This window comes from Pygoscelis adeliae, unplaced genomic scaffold (genome assembly GCF_000699105.1).
Source record: "Pygoscelis adeliae isolate BGI_AS28 unplaced genomic scaffold, ASM69910v1 Scaffold467, whole genome shotgun sequence".
In the NCBI taxonomy this organism is placed as follows: domain Eukaryota; kingdom Metazoa; phylum Chordata; class Aves; order Sphenisciformes; family Spheniscidae; genus Pygoscelis; species Pygoscelis adeliae.
In genome coordinates, this window is record NW_008825253.1 from 1,611,216 (window position 1) to 1,612,337 (window position 1,122).

General features: G+C 56.7%; 1 protein-coding gene across 1 annotated transcript in view; it reads left to right on the forward strand.

Moving 5' to 3' along the window:
* B9D1 (B9 protein domain 1) overlaps positions 1 to 1,122 on the forward strand; it is an 11,351-nt gene continuing 10,229 nt past the window's right edge. The window contains exon 1 of the mRNA XM_009329420.1: positions 1 to 15. Coding sequence (XP_009327695.1) covers positions 1 to 15 — 15 coding nt within the window. The remainder of the gene's footprint in view (positions 16 to 1,122) is intronic.

Consider the following 1,122-nt stretch of genomic DNA (forward strand, 5'->3'; position numbering starts at 1 on the left):
ATGCCGCAGGCGATGGTAGGAAAGTCAGGCAGCTCTTCCAGGGGAGCTGCCCTGCTGCCAGGGGGAGCAGAGGAGGGAAAGTCTCCTATTGTTTTAATTTCAATTATAAAACTTTTTCTGTTTTTAAAAAGGAACAAATCTAGCCGGTATTTGTTCCTGCCTGCTCTGGAGTGGGGACAAAGGGAAACTTTTGCCATCGCCTTCCCAAAGCACCTTTCTAAATTGACGGGGGTCTGAGGCACTGCAGAGGGCTGTGAGCTGCATCCACGATCCATCTTCAGCAGATGGATCAGCCGTGGGAATGACAGTGCTGCCCCACAATGCCGGAGCAGACGTGTCTCTCCAAACCGAGTCTCTCTGCCACTTGTCACCTTCTCGACCAGGGGTTTCCAGAGCCAAGGAAAGAAATATCCAATTTGAGGCAGGAACCTCTGCTGTTAGAAGCTTTTTTGGCAAACTTGTGCTTTATTAGGCTAAAAATAAGCCTAAATCAGACCATTTCATGCCAAGCAGGAGCGTGAAGCACGGGAGGTTGCAAAAAAGGCTTTCCCTGTGCACGGTTACGGCTTGCGGGGGCTTCAGGAGGGGTTGGTGGGGTTGGGCTGCTCTGGGAATCGTCCCTTTCCCGGGACTCTTCCCCCTGCCCCGGCCAAGCACAGGGGATCCCACAGCCAAAAACCCAGGAGTGAAACGTGTCAGACCCACGAAGAGGCCGGCCCAGGCTGGCAGTTTGTTGGCGGCATGGAGAGGACACACCATGGGTCTTCACTGTCCCGACCCGCACCACGACGACAGCGCTTACAAAACGCCTTGGCTGAGGGGCGTCGGCAGAGCAACATAGCCTTTTCTTTCTTACCTCTGAGCTCAGTCGAAGTACAGGCAGCTTGCCGAGACTGGGATATGGTCCCCATCCCACAACATCCCTCCTGCAAGGCACGGGGCACCAAGACATCACCCATACCCCAGGCACGAGCTTCAGCTGCAGGTTCAGAGCTGCCTCAGCCAAGAGGAGAAGGGATGTAATGGGCTCTTGCTGCCTCTGAATAGCTGGCGGGGCTCGCTGCCCCCCGGGGACCCGGCCTCCCCGGCGCAGCCTCCCCGCCGCGGCGGCCTCCCACCGCA